Source organism: Gossypium hirsutum, chromosome A02, assembly GCF_007990345.1.
Source record: "Gossypium hirsutum isolate 1008001.06 chromosome A02, Gossypium_hirsutum_v2.1, whole genome shotgun sequence".
NCBI classification, from domain to species: Eukaryota; Viridiplantae; Streptophyta; class Magnoliopsida; order Malvales; family Malvaceae; genus Gossypium; species Gossypium hirsutum.
In genome coordinates this window covers 104,138,927-104,157,788 of record NC_053425.1, presented here as the reverse complement: position 1 = coordinate 104,157,788, position 18,862 = coordinate 104,138,927, and the positions used below count along the sequence as shown (strand labels likewise).

The 18,862-nt window shown below is 30.1% G+C and overlaps 2 protein-coding genes and 1 long non-coding RNA gene across 5 annotated transcripts; 2 read left to right on the top strand and 1 right to left on the bottom strand.

The window, feature by feature from the left end:
• Window positions 1-325: 325 nt before the first annotated feature.
• Window positions 326-3,262, top strand: LOC107943409 (biorientation of chromosomes in cell division protein 1-like 1). Of its 2 annotated transcripts, XM_016877164.2 has the most exons (3): window positions 326-1,189; window positions 2,333-2,947; window positions 3,017-3,262. In XM_016877164.2, the coding sequence occupies exons 1-3, from the start codon at window positions 560-562 to the stop codon at window positions 3,101-3,103; spliced, it is 1,332 nt and encodes a 443-aa protein (XP_016732653.1). In that variant the 5' UTR covers window positions 326-559; the 3' UTR covers window positions 3,104-3,262. The 2 variants fall into 2 exon arrangements, with proteins under 2 accessions (XP_016732653.1, XP_016732651.1); XM_016877162.2 differs by having other exon boundaries at window positions 327-1,189; window positions 2,333-3,262.
• A 944-nt stretch (window positions 3,263-4,206) lies between these two features.
• LOC107943410 (transcription factor bHLH93) lies at window positions 4,207-5,940 on the bottom strand. 2 transcript variants are annotated; one of them, XM_016877165.2, is made up of 4 exons: window positions 5,090-5,940; window positions 4,837-5,007; window positions 4,579-4,746; window positions 4,207-4,503 (listed from the first exon to the last, which is right to left on the bottom strand). In XM_016877165.2, exons 1-4 carry the CDS (start codon window positions 5,672-5,674, stop codon window positions 4,417-4,419), a joined length of 1,011 nt encoding a protein of 336 aa, XP_016732654.1. In that variant the 5' UTR covers window positions 5,675-5,940; the 3' UTR covers window positions 4,207-4,416. The 2 variants fall into 2 exon arrangements, with proteins under 2 accessions (XP_016732654.1, XP_016732655.1); XM_016877166.2 differs by having other exon boundaries at window positions 4,207-4,496; window positions 5,090-5,918.
• A 7,215-nt stretch (window positions 5,941-13,155) lies between these two features.
• Window positions 13,156-14,149, top strand: LOC107943408 (uncharacterized). Its single transcript, XR_001696006.2, has 2 exons — window positions 13,156-13,479; window positions 13,798-14,149. It is a non-coding gene; the product is annotated as an uncharacterized lncRNA (long non-coding RNA).
• Window positions 14,150-18,862: the final 4,713 nt, after the last annotated feature.

Genomic DNA, 18,862 nt, shown 5'->3' with positions numbered 1-18,862 from the left:
CGCTTTATTATGAACATCTAATATTAAAAATTACAATTAATTTTATGAATATTAAATGCATCCATCTCAATTTCATACAGTCTCGTTAATTATTTAAGATTTCTAAAAACAATTAAATATTTTCACATAAAACATACGAGTTTTTTTAATTATTTTTATATTTGTATCCTTTTGATAGTTATAAATATACATAAGTAAAATAGTGATTTTATATAATGAGGTGAGATGGAGTAAACAATTATAATAACAGCTCTAGTTATAGTAAAAAAAAAAAACCATCTAGCCTTTCACTTAAAAAAAGATTGTTTTATTCAAATGGAAGCGGTTTGAACAGTTATGGCCCATTGAAAAAAATGTGGAAAGGAAAATAAATAGCCCATTCCTATTGGGCATGACAAGGACACATGTGTGAACTGTTGCACGTGCGAAGCCCGATTCATTACGTTAACTAGATGACCCAAATTTGAACAGCGGAAGCCATTTTCCCTCTCAAAAGAACCCCCAGAATGTGAGCTGAATTATAAAAGGAGAAAAAAAAGCCGACCAAGTGTTTGGCAAAATGCTTACGAGAAACTCCGTTTCTGAAACCCCGCAACCAACCTCACTCCGCAGGTCCGCAAGGCTTCTTAATAAGAAAACTCTCATAAAACCAATAGATTTGGATACCCCAAAGTCGAAATCAAAGGAAACCCCCGCTCGCTCCACGGTTGAAGTTTCCAGGAAACTGATAACGTCAAGTTATGGTTCATCAAATTGCGAGAATTTGAAGTCTAGGTTGCGAAGATCTCCAAGGTTGAGCAGTGCATCGAGTGCGCTTTCAAAACGTTGCGTGAATTCGACGGCTGGGTTGCGGAAATCTTCGAGATTGAACAATGGGTCTTTGTCTAACGAGCCAGAGGATACCGAAATTTTCGAGACGAAGAAGGACGAGTCTAGGAAAAAGAAGAGTGTGAAGCGGGGACTGTTGGATGAAGAGAAAAAGGAAACTAGTGTTGGTTTGAAAGCGGTTTCGGTGGAAGGGAGAGAAAGTGAAAGAAATGAAGATTTTTCGGTTAGGAGAAAGAGGAAACCCCTTGTGGAAGCTGATGGAAATGTTCAAGGGTGGAGTAGGGAGCAAGAATCGATTTTGCAAAAAGCTTATTTTTCGGCAAAGCCAACGCCTAATTTCTGGAAGAAGGTTTCAAAGCTGGTATTTTTTCCCCATTCCTTGATATCTGGATTTTCCTTTTTTGAAAAAAAAAATCACATAATGTTGTAGATTGATGTGCATATTCTTTGAAGCTAAGGATTATTGGTTACTGGTCTTAAGTGAAATTCATCTCAACTATACATATATATATAATATATAAACTAACTTTGGCTTTAATCCTAATAGATGATGTAATGTTCACATTTGAGGTTATAACGCCGCATTTTATTAATCTTGAAGCTAGGGGTGTAAATGAGATACGGTTGTTTGCAAGCTACTCGAGTTCGAGCTTGATTATATGTTGAGCCGAGCTTGAGCTTAAAAACAGATGTTTGATCGAGCTTGAGTTGAGTATCGATCTTCAAATTTCAAGTTGAGCTCGAGCTTGGCAGTATTTGGGCTTTGCTTGGCTCGGTTACACCCCTACTTTAAGCTAATCCATGAATTATGATGTCATTTTCTAAAATATACTAGGGTGAAGTTTGGACCTATATTACTTGGACTTGGGTGTGAGTGTTGAATACGGATATGTATGCGACACAGATATGGCTAGTTTTTCCATGTATTTGAAGGATCCTTGGAGGGCATATCCCTATATCCATGTATTGGACACGAGTGTCGGATAAGGTACTTTATGAAAAATGAATAGTCCAAGCAACATAGGTTTGGACTTTCAAGCTGCTTATATGTTGTGTTTGTTTCCTAGATGTCTAATTTTATGTAATTATTCATGAAAATGCATAGTTATGAACATAGGATGCATATGATTTCTCTTACACCATCTCAGTCACATAATGTTTTGTTCATGATGGAATCATGTATGCTTCTTGTCTAGTTCTACAAAAGGAGCCCTGAATTAGGGTTATTTGTGTAAGATCCTTTCCAAAACCAGTTGATTATAGAATTGATTAAATGTCAGATATGAATTATTCATAAAATCACTAAGTAATATCTTCATTTGTAAATCTACTCTTATATGCTACGATGTGTTTTGGTGTCAAAGTCTTGCATTAGCTATTATGCTGTAAGTATTAACTTATATACTTCATATACTTCATATGCTGATGTGTTTTACCTAGAATGTAATTTTTTTCCCAGTATTATTGACTTGGGACTTGATTACCCGTCAAAAATCTATTGCAGGTGCCAGGAAAATCTGCACAGGATTGCTTTGATAAAATCCACTCTGACCATTTAACTCCAATTCAGCCTCAGCCTCGATCAAGGTCAAAAAGAAAAAACTTATCACCCGTTGAACATTTGTCATTCTCTGCAAGCAAATTGCTTAAATCCGTTTCGTCTGCGAATAAAGGGTCAAGGTCTACCAAACATAAAAGCCATCTTGTACAGAAAATAACTGTGAGACATTTGTTGCAGAAGCAATGTTATGTAGACCACGGTGATGACACAGATCTATTCCCCATTCTTGAGCCCAACACAACTGCATCTATGCATGCTCTACCAAATGCTACGTTTTCCTCCCCGGAAAAGTTATTGGTAAAACAGGGATTTCTACGCAAGTGTCCCGAGAAATCTTCTTCTGGTACTAAGAAGCACCGTTCAAAACTTGGCAACTCTTCTACAGGAGCCCTTATTAGTCCCCCAGTGCTGAAACAAATTAAAAACAGAGCTTTACATGAGAAGTATATCGACCAACTACATTGCAGGGAAGCTAAGAGAAAAGCAGAATCCGCACGAGCAGGGAAACAAGTTCTTGGAAAGGAGAATCGGGGATCTCAACTTCATGGAATTGATAAGGTTCGAGCAGCAAAAAACACATTGGTTTCCGACACTAAATATGTCATTAACCAGCTGCAAAATCTGCAGAACTCTTCTGTCGATAACTCTTTGGATTTGGATCACGATGATGGTGAAGTAGGCACTAGCGACGATGAAGGTGATCTTCAGCTTTAACAAATTCTTTTTCGATGTATCGGTATCTGCCATAACTAGCATGCTAATTAGAGCTGTTGACTTGTGACCCTGTCGTTTTAGCCTAAACCAAAGCGTTAGAAATTATATGCTGTAAATTTGACCCATATAATAATTTCATTTTTAGATTTTTGGCTGCTATTGACTATATGCAAGGGTTTCTGGTAAGTGCTAAAGTTCTAGCGGTTGGTGGTAAAAGTATTGTGATGCTCTTTGTATTAAAAGTTGGGCTGTAATTTGCCCCCTCTATTGAAAAAATGAGCGAATTAGTCCAAATAAAAATTCTATCCATTTATACGGTTAAAAACAAGTCTTTGTACACTAAAATGAGATACATATAATATGCCACGTGTAATTGTTTGATTATTTTAATACTCACGCTAATTTTTAATAGTAAAAATGGATAGACTTTTTATTAGAGTGACTAGTTTGCTCTTTGATTTATTGTACAAGAACTAATTTACCCAATTTGAGTAGAAGGAGTAAAATGCAATTTGACTTCTAATACAAGGGTTTCTATGGTACCTTCAATTGTTAGAACAAGAAGCTTATATTTGATGCATTGCGGAAATAGTCATTATTAGTAATATTGAGAAGATATTGTGTACTTTGGGAGAATGGTCTAAAAAAAATAAAAGTATCTATTTTTTAGGGATCGGGAATATGATCTTTCACATATATGAAAACGACTTATAAAATTTGAGCATATTTATTTCAAACAAATACCCATAGGTTATGTTTACTCTCGAGTTCGAATATTGGAGATGGCATTGTTGAGAGGATAATCATAAACTCAAAAAGATTAGTCTTTATGAACAGTAAGACAGACCTAGATGATGCTTTGATTGTACCAAAAATGATGTTGTTGATGTGTATATATTTGCTGGTCCTAGTAAACTGTTGCTTTTATTAGTGTGGTTTGTTTTATGCAATTAACAATTGCATGTCATATGCTTTTTCCATGATTTAAATAACAAGAAGTCACTATCTCTTACCAATCTAGATTTTAATTATTGGTTGGTTATGTCTGCTACAGCAATATGAAAATGAATAATTAGAGCAAAAAGAAATTAATAGACCACTAATTTCTGAACACTTTTCCTCTAAAATACATTCTTGTTCCATTAAAATATGAACAAAATTCCCTTTTTTTTCAACCATCTAATAGTGTACAAGAAGAGAAAAATCATAGTAATATCATAACATACTCCATTTGTGAGATTTTTGATTTGATGAATGAACAGAGCTTTATTGATAGGAACTTGATGTTGTTGCAGATCCTTACTTGTAATGTTCTATAGACATGTTCCTCCATAGCCTGCATTTCTGAATAATGCTTGCTTTATGTCTTCAGTACTCATCAATGTCCTCTGTTCTGCAACCTAAATAACCATTACTAGACACACTCATTTGAAGTTCAAGGACTTGCACAAACAACATGAATTCTTAAACCATACCTCTGAACAAGAAGCTTGCATTGAGAAATCATTGAAGCAACTTATAACACATTCTTGAATCTCAAGGCCTAGTGCTTCCAATGTGTTCACAGTAGATAAAAGTAGTCCTGGTTTGGTTGCACACTGGATATTGATTCGAGTATCGGTCTCTCTCCTCTCTACATCAAACTGTGATGAAAAAAGAAAGCTCAATGTTTAAAGGATTAATAGGCTAGAACCTGAAACACAAGCAGAAGCAGAAGCACAAATCTGGTTTACCTTGGGGGAGTTCCTCACCAACATTTCATTTGGTTTTAACTCTTTCATGTTGTTCACTAGGCTTAAATGATTTGAACCCAGTTTTGTTTTATCTTCCTTGAGTTTATTGACCTTTTCTAAAAGCTCTTTCATGTAATCTATGGTATCTCCAAGTATAGATGTTCTATCCATCTGCATGTATCATTAAATTGCTTAGATAATGAAATTTTTTTTGAACAAATTAGAGAAAAAAGTAAAACCAAGGGGAAGTAACCTTGCTGATCTTGGGGACTATTGATCTGAGCATTGAAAGCCTGTCATTTAATCTCTTCCTCCTCCTCCTTTCAGCCATTAGATTCTTTGAAGGTTGACCTTCTAATCTCTTGGCTTTAGTCTTTTTCTCTACAAACAAGCCCATGTTGAAACCGTGAATGTTGTTGCTAGTTTGCTCCATTTCAACTTTGCAACTATGCTTCATTTCTTCCAAGCTGTGCTGCTGCTGATGATGGTGGTCAGTGGTGAGAAGGCCAAGTTGATCTTCATCATCAACCATTGATGGGTAATCTTCATGAGCAGGTGGGAAAGGTGAAGTTGAAGCATCCATCTCTGATACTGAAAACCCATCACCAAAAGGGTAAGGTTGGTCACTAAAAGGACATTCAAAGCTTGGGTTTTCAATTTCATCAGTTGTTGTAGAGAACCCTAAGAAGGCAAGATTTGGTGGTGTAGCATCAAAAGATTCAAAGTTCCATCCATTAGGGAAGAACTCGGTCACCCCATTTGAAAAAGTGGTCCAACTGTCCCTTCTTGGAGCAGCAGCCATTAACTCCTCTAAGGAACCATGCTGTGAGAGCTCCATTTTTTCTATATCTTTTTCTCTCACTCACACACACTATCTGTTTTAGAAAATGTCTCAATGAACTAATCCAAGAAAACCATGAAAACATGAAGCTGCAACAAGTTATATATATAAAAATAACAGCAGAAAAAAAAGGCTTTAAGAAAGATTAATACTGGGGAATCTGCTAGTTTTCACTCTCAAGGTGAATTCATGTCTTTTTCACCAAAATTTTTAATCAGACAAACCTTAAATATTTAATTATTCCCCAAGCTCCCCCTATGAAGTGCTTTGACCCACAAATCTGTCTTAACTGAAAAAATAAATTAAGAAAAAGGGTAAACTACGCCCAATGTTATTAAATTATTAGTAAATTTACGTTTTGGTCACTTAACCTCAAAAAGTTACAAAATGGTCACTGAACTATTTAAAAGTTTTCATTAAGTCATTTGGCTGTTAAAATCGTTGTTGTATGGCATTCACACCACTTGCACAAATCAAAAGCTCTCCTCCCCTTTTTTTTACAATTCAACTTATTTTTTCATAAAATAACTTTAAACTTCACGAATCTGCGAATCAAAATCCAATTAGCTGTCTCCTAATATTGATCATCATATTGACTTGGATCTAAGGTATCCACCTTATCATTCATCAAATCGTCACTTGAAGCTCACTAGTTAGACTTTTTTAAAAAATAAACTTAGCAACTCAATGACTTGAATGAAATTTTTGAATAGTTTAATGACTTAAATAAAAATTTTCGAATAGTTCACTGGATATAAGTGATTAAAATGTAAATTTATTAATAATTTAATCACTTACTATAGTTATTACCTATTATCACCCTTAATAATGCATGCCCTTTTTATCTATCTTTTATTTTTTGTGGTTTAATTATTATGATACAGGAAAAGTACTTTTTCTTCACCATCATACCCAATAGAGCTGCCTATAAATATAGTTATAACCCTATAAATTTTAAATTTTAAATTTTAAATGGTCAAATGATGGTTTTGGTCCTTCTACTATATTCAAATTTGAGATTCAGTTGTTATATTTTAATTTGGTATAATTTGACCGTTTATTTATAATTTATAGTAGGTGAATATACTTGAAAGATCATTCTATTATGGAGATCGGATCGAATTAGTCTCTTTCCAATTAAATGGTATAATGAAAAAGAATCAAATGATATCTAATTTCAATAGAGTTAACATTTTGAAAGCTTTTTATGGTTCAAAAACTGAAAAAAAAAATAGTTTTTTAAGTCATTTTTTAAGAACAATTTAGCTTAACATTTTAATTGAAATAGTTAACGTTGTTAATCTTCTAGATTAAATTATAATATTATAAAAACTAAATTATAAGACACAGGTGGTTGAAAAAATATAAAACAAATTATATTGGTAGTTTTTCTTAAAAAAAAAATAGACTTCTTAAGACACAAATGCCCTTAAAGAATCTATTATTAACTTATGAAAAGACAATTTTTAAGTAAATTCTTAACATAATTGGTCTCATTTAACTTACACCTTATTTGATAAATTGTTGAACAGATTAAATCAATTAAAAATTAATATTTACAATAAATTTTTTACATACATTTGATTATTAATAATAAAAATAATTTGATAAATTTATTTTATACAAAAGTATGTAAAATAATAAATAGATAAGAGTTGCTTATCACTTATAAAGAATATTTTAAATTAATTGAATTTATTTTAACATTATATTATCTTATAAGATTTTTATGTTTATTTAAAATAAGGTGAAATATTTAAAAATTAAAATATTTTTGTCATAATTTAAAATTCATATTTATCTGACGATCTAATTATATTCTATACTTTATTTTAAGTAATATATCAAACGTATTTTATAACTTAAATTTATTAGTTAAATTTTCATTACTTATTTTTCAATTTTTCAAATGGCACCTTAGTACCATCAACTTCAATCAAAACTTTATATATATAATTATTGATACAATGTACAACGAGGGAAGAAGACAATGAGAAAAGTATGGTAGTGCAGTGGACGTTGATTCACTTGAAGAGGTTGAGAGTCGAAACAATGACAAGAGGACAAGTTGACTAAGGAGATAATTGCTTAGAGTAACTTTAGGGTATTGAAAATCGATCATTTCTTCCTTGTTAGTCAGAATAATTATAAGAGAGGTCCATTTGTCCATTAACGCAACATGACAGATTGCTATGAAAGAGATTGTCCTAATCCAATGTGTGAAAGATGTACTTTATGGGGTCCATTCTGTTATTCACTCAATTAGTACAAGATTATTACGCTCAACTAAATTCTATAAAGGTTCAAGGAAGTGTTTACATTAAAAGAGCGTTCATACCTAAAAAGTAAATGTTTTGACAACTTGAGGACAACAAAAGTGGAAAGCTTCTTATTGGAATGGTTGAAAGTGTGGAAGGTCAATACATTTCGTTTCAAAGCGGGTGGTCGAGAGAAATATTTTCTGAGATGAGATCAATGGGGAGTCAATACTACTTGTACTGTTAACACGTGTCTCAGGGGTGAAGAGATACAACAATAACAAAAAACTAAATTAAAGTTTATAAACTAAAATTTAAAAATAAATATTTAATCTATTCAAATATTTGTAAAAGAAAAAATCTATTTTGTATATTAAATAATAACATGAATCTCAAATAGTGCCCCTAAATTTAGGCTTAGATTTGCCTTTGGTTTTGGTTCTTCTTCAAAATTTCCCCCTAATGGCTAAGGCTAGGGAGAGAAATATTAGGCCTAAATTTGTCTTTATCTTGGCTTAATAATTAAATTAATGTTTAATTTTGTTTCTTTTTGGTCACTTGACATTATCCAAATTACATTTGCCCCCTCTTCATCAATATGAATGCAAACTATTTCTTTTTAATGTGAAGAAAATTTATTTTAATGCACAGTCGCCCATTATAAATAAATTAAAATATAATTCCAATTGCTTGAGAAAGGCATTTCTTGCCTTTTTCAAAGTTGGAATCTTAAAATCATAAAAAAATAATTAAAATAATATTCTAAACATGGACAAAATAATTATAGACGTTTATATTTTGAGTTAATTATAGATATTTTTATTTTATTTTCTGTTTTTTACACAATATTTATAATTATCATAATTCCTTTTTATCCTTAAGTAAAAAGATAAATACATTTTAGTACGTTTGAACTCATGTCCTTCTATTCCGACAATAATATTAATGCTAACTGAGTTAAAATTCAATCAACTGTTTTCTACTTCTTAATTATAAACATAATATATAAAAACAAATATATTGAATTTTAAATATAACTATTAAATATTTATCATATTTATTGTACTTTTATAATGTCTGCGAATCATATTATATTAAATTATTTTATTAAACATGATTAAATCCACGTGGAAGTGTGTTGTATTTTGAGAACTAAATCTAATCACTTGCAAATCTACTGTTTTTGTACAATAAACTATCTTAAAGCAAACTTATTATAAATTATGATTGTATATAGAAAGCCTAAAATTATTTATAGTTCTTCTTCAATATATAAATAGAAGGATAATGCATTTCAAAGTACTTGAACTCACATTACTCACATATTCCTGCATTGACAACAATACTTACACTAATCGAGTTAAGACTCAATCTATGAAGCAGCATTTTTTAAATGTTAAAAATTGAATAATAGTGTTTACTCATACTTTTAATGAGAATTCTTTTTAGAGATTATAAGGTTTAGTTTAGATGTGTGATACGTTTATCTCCAGTTAGGGTAAAAATAACAATGACGATGAAATTAGAAACTATAACGATACTATAGTGTGAGATAAAAAAAAAAACTAAATACACTGCATTAGAATGATGTAATTGAATAAATTTAAAATTTCATATAAATAGTTATATAAAATCAAATGATTTATTATATTTTATAATAAAAAAAGGACACACTTCTCGAGGAGAATAAAAAGGGCACAAGATGAGGGAGCCCAAGACCATGTGAATCTTCTAAGCTTAAAACAAGTGGCGATTTGTTTCCACTAATTAAGAATTAATTAAGCTTAAGCAACATTAATTTATAATTTTCCATATGCGCCAAAGTTTTAACCTATCACCAAATTAGCTTTTATTCATTTTCTTTTTATTTTAATAATACCATAATATTTTTAAATATGGTAGGCTGTCAAAGGAATGCCACTTTAGTCCATTTCTTTTAATATCCCATTCATGAACTTGATTAAAAAAACAACTTCTACTCTCATTTTTAAAATATTCGCTTTTTAAGGATTAATTTTGGGTTTTTTAAATTTACTTATTTTACATTTAATTTATCAAATTTAAAAATTAAATTTTATTAATATATTATTTTTAATACTGCTTAGAATGTATGTATTTTACATTTAATTCCTAAATTGATAAATCAACATTATATTGGTTTTAGTATACATTTTATCAAATTTTAATTTTGTGTTGTATTGTATTGTAAACGAATTAAATGTGTGGGATGAAAAAAAGAAAAAAAGAAAAAGGAAAAGAAATCCTGGGGCTGGCGGTGGCAGCCCACAATATATAAAATACCATTTTCCTTCTTCTCAATACCGCTTTTCACAATCCACAGTGGCAAATTTAATTAGTTTTACATATTTTAATGATTTTTAATAGATTAAAATTGAGTTTAGTAGTAAGATTATAGGTATTGTGTATGCATGTATCGAAAATATTATTTGTATTTTTAATATTATGTTGGTTTTATATTTAAAAATATTTTCTTTTCAAGATTCGTGATTGTTTCTCTTAAAAATATTGTTTTTAAAATTTAAATTTTTTTTTGAAAATATAATGTGTTTTATTATTTCAGTCAACACTTATTAATATAAATAAAGATGAAGCCATGGAGCTACAACTTTGTATAGGGGAGAATAAGATAAAGTTATAAAATTTTGAATGGATTAAAATTAAAATTCTTTTTGAAAAGTTTTTAATTAAATAATTAAATTTAATGTTACTGAATTGTTTTGGTTAATTAACTTCAAAAAGTTATAAATTGTCATTAAACTATTCGAAAAAAAATCATTTAAATCACCAAGCTATTAAAACTACCACTATATGTCCTTCTTCGTTCTCACCACCGGCACCAATTGAAAAGATAAACTTCTCCTCCTCTTCTACAATTTAGTTTTTTTTTCATTAAACAATTTTAAACGTTAGAAATTTACGAATCAAAATCTAAATAACTTTTTCCTCTAATCTCTGGTATCGACTATTAGATCAACTTAGACATGAAATACATATTTGATCTTGAATTAGAATAAATTTAAATAGGACCCCATATATTGCAAACCATAATAAAATTTGATGAACAATTACACATATTAAGATTTAAACTTAAAATTTCAAAGTTTCCAACAACTCAACTTTATAAAAAAACTTGATTAATATTTATATAAGTGAATAAAATATAAAAAAAATAATAATTAAATTAAAATATTTATAGTAGAAAAGAGTATAAAATAGATTAAAATTTACATTAATATATGATATTTATTTTATAAATATAGACACACGTATTATTACTTATGTGTGCAGTGTCTGTTTTTGTTTGCTTTTGTTTGGCTACTTTGACTGGGTCCCAAGTCTTCTATAATGGATCGTGGGTTGATCACTTATTGTTCTTGGTTGTCCTTTGTTTGATACTATAATTTTGACCATTTTAATAATAAATTTATACATATAAAAATTATGATTATATTAAAAGTATGTATTATACAAATTACTAAATTTATACGCATGAGCGAGCTAATGTCACGAAATTTTATTGCAATTTTTGAATTCATTGTACAACCAATTCTTTCATTATTCCTTTGCATGATTAATATCCTGAAATGGGATGATGTATGTTTTAGGTTTATTAATTCAACTCAACAATATGTCATTTTTTGTTTGCTTTTGATATAATTTTTTTATAGGAGTTTTGTTTCTTTTTAATTTTGTTGATAATTTCGACCAGTTCGTAAAATAAGAGATATCTAAACAGATAGAAGTTATGATTGTTGCATGAAGTTAAGAGTTGTTGAAAAGCAAATTCACAATAGGGCTTAAACTCAAATTTTTTAGCATCTCAAATTTGCTAATAATATGGTTATTTGAATCAAATTGGATCGGAAATAAATTAAGAGATTAATCTAGAAAGATGTATTATATATATTGATTGATACATAAATTGATACTGATCAATTGAATCAAATAGGTTTATGAATTAATCTAATGAACCGATAAACGATTGAATCAATTGAAAACCTTAACTAAAAGCCCCACACAAGTTTGCAGACTGAAAGGTACATTAACAGTACAAGTATCATGGTATTGGGAAATCAGTTAGATTATGTTTTTGATCATAGAACAAGTTTGATATATCTTGTTGGCATTGGACAAGCAGATAGATTATGGGTATTTTGGACAAAGATTATGTTTTATATAACAAGACAAGAGAAAAGTTAATTGTCTGCTTCTTGATCGTTTGCAGGTGTTAAAGACAATTTGCTTTGTTTTTTTTTTTGGAATTAAAAAAATTATAATTTCAATTGTTAAAGCTTTTAATTTTTTTAAATTTAGATTTATTATATTATCATCATTTTATTATATAATTATTAAACGAGTACATTTTTAATTTTAAAATGACGCATTAGTGAATTCTAATAAAATTAACAATTAGAGTTAAATTTTAAAATAAAAAATTAAATAAATTAAATTTCACATGTATAAAAAATTAAAAAAAAATTAAAACATATTTTAACTTCTCAATATAGATTTGACTTGTTTAAGGGGTGAGATTATTTATCCAACTCGAGGTTTGAAAATGTGATATATAATTTGGATCGGTTCAGTTGAATTACTATTTTAATCATTTAAATTTAATTATAAAATGAATTTTTTTTTTACAAATAATGATATAATTTAATTTTTTATAAATAGCGATATGGATTGATGGGTAATTTAGATATGACGCGAACCACGTTTAAGCAAAAAATGTTGATTGTGTCTGTTAATTTTAGACTTAAATTAATAAGTTTAAGATGTTGTCGTATATTATGTTTGGTTATTAATGTAATAGAATGAGAAAAAAATTTATATAGTACATAACAGAGGTAAATGTAAATGTGGCAGACGTATTTTATCCTTCCTATTAAAAAAATTATTTAATCATTTTAAAAATGATAAAATTATAAACTATAATATAATAAAATTATATTTTAATTTCTCAAAAAATTATAATTTAATTCTGAATTCTCTTTAAAATTTTTCTAGCCTATTAAAATGGTTAAATGTAAAATAAAAAATAATTATAACAAATTTATACTTGAATTAAAATTTTTTATAAAAAAGGAAAAATTCCATGTCAGCTTTTGTTTTAAACCAAAACCAACAAAATTTAAACACGTAGCTTTGGTTTTTGTTTCAATCATTACCACTGCCCTTCTTCAGTTGAAACCACCACTATCGGCATCTTCTTCTCCAACACCAGCCTCCAAGATCTCTCTAACAATTATGCTTCTTCAATCGTTTCTCCGCCGTTAACCACCATCTTCACCCCTTGAGTCTTCTCCAGTTTCCTCTCTTTCTGCTTCTCCAACAATGGTTGGCTTCATCTCTTATGAATCCTCCAAGTGTTGCGGGTTTGAACAGGCACTCACTCTCGCTAGCGATTGGAAATGCTCTGTTTTCTCTTATTGTTCATCACGACCTCAAATCCCTTAGTAATTCCATCGAACAACTTCAAGACCAACCCACCAACACCATGTTCTGGACTTTATAATCCCCCTGGTAACTTTTTCAGCTTCACTGATCTATCTCTATATTCCTATAATTTCACTTCTTTTTTTCCCATTTTTCTTTGGTGGAGATGTTTTAGAGCATTCTTATGAACCTTCCTCAGACTCTGAATTTGTTAAGCAACTCAAAGGCATTATTAAAGGTAGTAAAAAAAAAATATGTTCTTCAATTCAATGCATTGAAATCGCTAAGATTACCTGTCAACTGCTGCATTTAATTGTAGTATCATTAGGACACTTGTTAACGAAAACCCACGAGCTTATACTCTTAATGTCTCCTTTAGTACTTGAAACTTGAAATTGTGCCTAGTGTGCTTTGAAACCATTGCTGGAGAAACAGAAGAAGAGGAAGTTGGAGAAGATTTAAGGGGTGAAGATGGTGGTTGACGGCGGAGAAACAGTTGGAGAAGCATAGTTGTTAGAGAGATCTTGGAGGCTGGTGCCAGAGGTCGGTTCGGAGAAGAAGATGCCAACGGTGGTGGTTTCAACTGATGTAGGACGATGATGATGATGATGAAACAAAGAAGCCAAAGCTACGTGTTTAAATTTTATTGGTTTTGATTAAAAAATAAAAGCTGACATGGAAATGAAAATATTGATTTAATTTAAGAAAAATCCATTAAGATTTCCATTTTAACAAGAGTACCTCAAATAATCGAATATGTACAGTGTGTATTTAAATTGCAAACATATTTATTTAGAAACTTAAAATGAACATTTTTAATAGTTGAATAATAATTTGTATAGTTTATCCTATAAAAAAATTTCATTAAAATAAGCTTCACCGCAATTAACAATTAAAATTAATTTATACTTTTATAGTAGAAACTTAACCCGCCGTTGATCAAGTTAAATTGACTAATAGCAAACTTTTCATTGAATTTGGAGATCATCTTATACTTGTAAACTTAAAACTCTAGGAATATAATATTTATCCATATGATCGGCCACTTCATTATGAATTCTTGGAATATGATGGATTCTCACTCTCCACCTCATTCTCAGGATTTGATGCAACAAAAGTAACTCAACAAAATTGCTATTTTCCCCCACCAACCATAAGTAACTTCACCAATAGTGCGTTATCACATTCAACCTCTTGACTAAAAATCATAAGCATGAAATCAGAAATACTTCTAACATGATTTAAATATTAAAATTATAAAGAGTATTATTGATGTGCTAATATTAAAATTTGGGTTAAATCACAAATGAATTTGACAAATATTTTTATATTGGGTTTGTATTTTTTTTAAGTTAGTCCTTAAGCTTGATATTTGTTCTCACGTTGAAACTTTCAGATTTTCAAGAAAATATTAAAGATAGACTTAAACAAAAAAAATTCACGACCTAACTTAAATAAAAATAATTCAAACCTCAAAAAAGATTTAACCTTTAAAATTTTTGGGTATACTTGTTTTAAAGATAGGTTTATAAGGATCTACCCGTAAGAATTTGTCCAATCTTTATTGATCACGAGAATGTTTTTATAAACTCTAAACAAGTTAAATTACGAAAATCGAAGAAGCTGCATATCATGGTATTCAAACTCATGCCTTTAGCATATAGAAGGTGTACCCACCATGCAGGGCGAAGCCAAGAGCGTAAATCAATCATAAATGTTTTGGGAGTTACCATAATTTTTGAAGAGGTTAAATGGCAGACTTACCATTTTTAGGACCTCTTTGTTTACGCCCTCGTTGCCATGCTTAAACTCTTCAATTTCTGTAGTTTAATTTGTTCACAACTGTTCATGACTCTTATCATGACCACACTAAAATTTTAAGCTCTCAATATTTTCATATGAATTATTTTTAGTTATAATTCTCGGTATAATCATAAAAATTGAATTTAGAATTTAAGGTTTAAATTTTTTTTCATAGGCTTTAATACCTCGTGTGATGTGTAAATCCTATGACGAAGTAAAATGCTAAACGGTGAGAGCGACGAAACAATAAGCCATTGGAAGAAAGTGAGATAACATGGAAAAAAAGAATGAAAGGGCTATCATATTGTACTCTGGCTCTTGAGCTGTTTGGGTTCAAATGGAAAATTGAAAAAGATAAAAATTAAGATGGAAAAGAGAAAATAAAACGGTGACGAAGGATGACATACCCCTAACCAGTCAAATCATCACATGAAAATGACTCAAAACTTACAAAGGGTGCCATCAAAAGTCGTGTAATTTCACTAACACGTACCAACAATTAATCAACTTGTTCATTGCTTTGCAAAAATAAGAAAAAAAAATGGATTGGTTTCAAATCCTTTCTCACAATTTGCCAAGTAAATTATCATCTTTTAACTTCGGTCGTTTCATTGTTAATTCAACTGCTGCAAAAGATATGGTTGGTTGATTCACTTTCAACTGCTGCAAAAGATATATGGTTGATTGATTCACTAAAGTTAAATTTTGCTGGATTTGTGAATTTAGTAAGTATATAGTATACCTTAAAATCTGATTTTAGTTTTTTACTATGTGTAGCTTTTTATTTATTCTATGTTTTTTAATTTGATCATTTTTAATATAGTTAAAGTATGTCCTGTATTTTTATGTTTTGCATATTTGAAATTTAATTTCTTTAATTTTTAAAATTTTAAAATATAATTAAAATTATTTTGTTAAATTCAGGTGCATTTCATCACCTTTTTTTTTGCTACATAACTATTAAATGAGTATTTCTTTTATTTCAAAATACCACACTAAAAATGTTAGAGTTTGCGTGACCTAAATCCCATTACTTATTGAAAAAATAAATACAATGGAAAAATAAGGGGATCTGTAACGTGAAGGCCCGCATATAGAGCTTGCCATAGATCTCCATTAAGCACAAAATAGGATTGGAGTTTCACCCCTACGATACGGGCCATATAGCACAAGTTGAATCCGTATAGAACTATTGTTCTTCTATTTGACTTCGATTAGAATAGGATTTTTTCAACTTTTAAATAGACATAGTTGAAACTCCTCTTGTATCATTCATTTTTTTGATGAAATTGTATCAGTTGTTTTTCAACATTAATTTTTTTATTGCTTTGTGATCGTTCTACTGCGATTATCAACGTTTATTATAACAAAAAAGTTTAACAAACGAATTTTAACGGTGTTAACAATTAAACCTTTTCACTATTTATACTAAATTAATATAGCTCTTAAATAAATCGATTAAAACAACGTAACTTTCTGTAAAAACTAACATGATAATACATGATAATATATTTACCGCATAAAATTTTAAAATAATATAATATAATTTAATGGATTTAAAAGATTAAAATTAAGGTAAATATTGAAATCTCAAAAAAAAAAAAACATAATATCTTTGTAAGGCCTTTGCATATTTAAACAAGAAAGGTGTAAAGGGAATTTGTGGGGGTCTCACTTGTTTGATGTAACAACAAATGAAAGATGACAAATTGTCATAGAATTTTTTCCACTGTTTTGATAAGGATTTTTCACGGTTGTAGTTGAGTTACTTCTGCCTTGAATTATTTACACTCATCTGTTTTTTTTTTTTTTTTGGCTCAGTATTTATCAGATATCTATCGTTGCTTTTTGAGATTCTTGTTTTCTATAAACGTCATGTAACCTTTTTTTCTTTTCTCATGCAATACATAAATGGGGGTGAATGAGTGTCTCTTTTAACCTTCAAAGTTCATGTCACCATGGAGACCACTAGGTTATATAATGAATCATGCGGTGAATCTCGTGTTTGGTCTATTAGTAATCTATATTATGAGTCTGACTCGTAATGTACACGTGATAGTATTTGCTCTTGTTGAGAATGTATACGTTGTACGAAGAAAATGGATAATGCAGTACTATTTATGAATTATGAATTTAGTCTTTTTAAAAAAGTAAGATGATATAGTGATAAAACACGTTACATTCTTAATGAAATAATATATCTATATACCTTGATTAATCTTATAGATAGAGGTGTTGCCCTGATCAATCCCATGCAAAGAATAGTTGGATCCCAACAGATGGTCGTAGTAGCAGCAATTTTAAAGGCCAAGAGAGACCATGATATAAACCGTCACCTTAGTTACTCTATCGAAATACTCTATTTCAGATAATTCATTAATCTATTTTCAGATTGTAATAAATTGCAAATATTAGGTGTAGTGGGGCAAGTGGGGGAGCAAAAATGCTGATAAAATTTCAGGCCCCGCCAGGATCTAACATGACTGTGCCCTACAATGATGAAGAGAACTGAAATCTTTTGGTACGAAATTGAGGATTAATTAAGCAATGTCATGACTACCTGATACGGGGTTGCGCGCGGACCAAGATCGAGTTGCCAAGTCACGGGAAACTCCTACGAAAACCCTAAACAATTAGATCTGAAACGAAACAGAAAATTAAAAGATTAGATTTTTGAATTTTCAGATCTGAAATAAAATCCCCAAATCAGCAAAGAATCAAATTGAGAATAGAAATAAGTGTTAGGGTTCTTGAAACCCTCAAGGAGATTGTGATTCTGCCCAATTGAACACCAAAATAGTTTTCCCCAAATTTCGACAATCTAATTTCACCCAAAAAGAGTATGGAAAAACCCTAGAAATTGGGGATTTTTGGGCTGATTCCTTAAGATAGAAAAAGGCTGAAAACACAATAAGAACAGAAAATAGATTAGATAATGATTCAGCACAAGTAGAAATAAAGAAAGAATTGACAGTAAGAAATTAAAAGATAAGTCCTAAGAAGCCTTGAAATCTCGAAAGATCTCACAACTCCCTTCAAACGGCTCTAATCTCCCCTCCAAAGAATATCAATGGCAAGAAGGTTGAAGATAGCTCCCACAATCAAAAAGATTGTTAAAACAACTTCTAAAGAAAACTCAAGAGAAAATCCTTGAAGAACTCAAAGAAAATTCTGCTCTCAACAAATCTGAAATTTTAATAATAATGATAAGTGTTTAACAAGGTGGACAGCCATGCCTTTAAATAGGCCTTATAACTAGTCCTAATCTAATTAAAAAACTAAAATAAAAAAACTCCTAATTATTTTAATATGGAAATTCGGTCAAAGGTCATTTTATCTGGGACTCTTGGACTGAATATTAACATAAAAATTTAAACTAAGTAAATAAATAAATAAAAATAAAAATAAAACTTTACAACTTGGGCCACTTTGACAATTTGGCCTGATTTTCAACTAAGTATGGATGGATTTCTTGATTGGGCTGGGAATTTGCTTATTGGGCCTCGCCTTCAAGAATTTGGGCTTTTGTGACTCGTATCATTCCCCCTTCCTCAAAAAGATTCGTCCTCGAATCTAAAAAATCAAATGAACTCGACTTTCCTCTATCGAACGAGACTAATGGCAATTGAGTCCACTGAAAAGAATAGCCATGAGATAGTAAATAGCA